The sequence below is a fragment of the Crocuta crocuta genome, unplaced genomic scaffold (assembly GCF_008692635.1).
Source record: "Crocuta crocuta isolate KB4526 unplaced genomic scaffold, BGI_CrCroc_1.0 scaffold327, whole genome shotgun sequence".
Lineage (NCBI taxonomy): Eukaryota > Metazoa > Chordata > Mammalia > Carnivora > Hyaenidae > Crocuta > Crocuta crocuta.
This window is the reverse complement of record NW_027529176.1, coordinates 766,728-767,558: the sequence shown is the minus strand read 5'-3', so window position 1 is coordinate 767,558 and position 831 is coordinate 766,728. Positions and strand designations below refer to the sequence as shown.

Below are 831 nucleotides of genomic sequence, written 5' to 3'. Positions count from 1 at the left end.
GCTCGCCGGCCTGCGGCCCTCGCGCTACGGGGCCACGGGCTGCAGTCCGCCGGGGCCGGGGGCGCCCTGCGGGGTGCTGACGGCCGAGGTCCCGGCAGGTCTGGACTTCGTGTGCCTGCAGGAGGTGTTCGACCTGCGCTCGGCCCACCGCCTCGTGAGCCGCCTGGCACCCAGTCTGGGCCCGGTGCTGTACGACGTGGGCTCGTGTGGCCTGCAACCCGGGCCGCACCTCAAGCTGCTCGGCAGCGGGCTGCTGCTGGCCTCGCGCTACCCTCTGCTGCGCGCCGCCTTCCGACCCTTCCCCCACGCACGTCGCGAGGACGCGCTGGCCTCCAAGGGACTGCTTTCCACACAGGTACCTGCCCAACCGCCCCGCGGCGCCTCCTGGCCGGGGAGAGGGCTGGTGTGGGGTCGAACTGGCGAGGGTTGCTGGGGCCGTCCGTGGTGTTGCAGGCGCAAGTGGGCATCCTGGACGGGCGTCGCGTCGTGGGCTTCCTGCACGGCACGCACTTGCATGCGCCAAGCGGTGAGCCCCGGGGACGCGATCGTCAGCGCGCGGCCAGGCCGTCTGTCCTCTCTGCGCCCCAAACCTTTGGTCCACTGCCCCCGGCCCCGCGAGCCCGCGGGAGGGTCTGGGCCCGGGAGGGGCGGGGAGCGCGGCTCCGCTGAGCTTTGCGTCCCCGCCCCCGCAGAGGATGGGCCCTTGCGCTGTAAGCAGCTGACGCTCCTACTGGACTGGATCGAGCAGTTTGAAGCCGAGAGCCGCCAGAGTGGCGAGGCCGTAGCCTTCAGCGTGCTCCTGGGCGACCTCAACTTCGACAACTGCTCGTT

General features: G+C 72.3%; 1 protein-coding gene across 1 annotated transcript in view; it reads left to right on the top strand.

Annotated features, from left to right (window-relative positions):
* Window position 1: 1 nt before the first annotated feature.
* The window catches only part of LOC144226668 (sphingomyelin phosphodiesterase 5-like), a gene marked incomplete at its 5' end in the record, with an annotated part of 2,415 nt that continues 1,585 nt past the window's right edge, over window positions 2–831 (top strand). Inside the window, 3 exons of the mRNA XM_077758129.1 lie at window positions 2–355; window positions 454–526; window positions 693–831. Of these exons, the coding sequence (XP_077614255.1) occupies window positions 2–355; window positions 454–526; window positions 693–831 (566 nt within the window). The remainder of the gene's footprint in view (window positions 356–453; window positions 527–692) is intronic.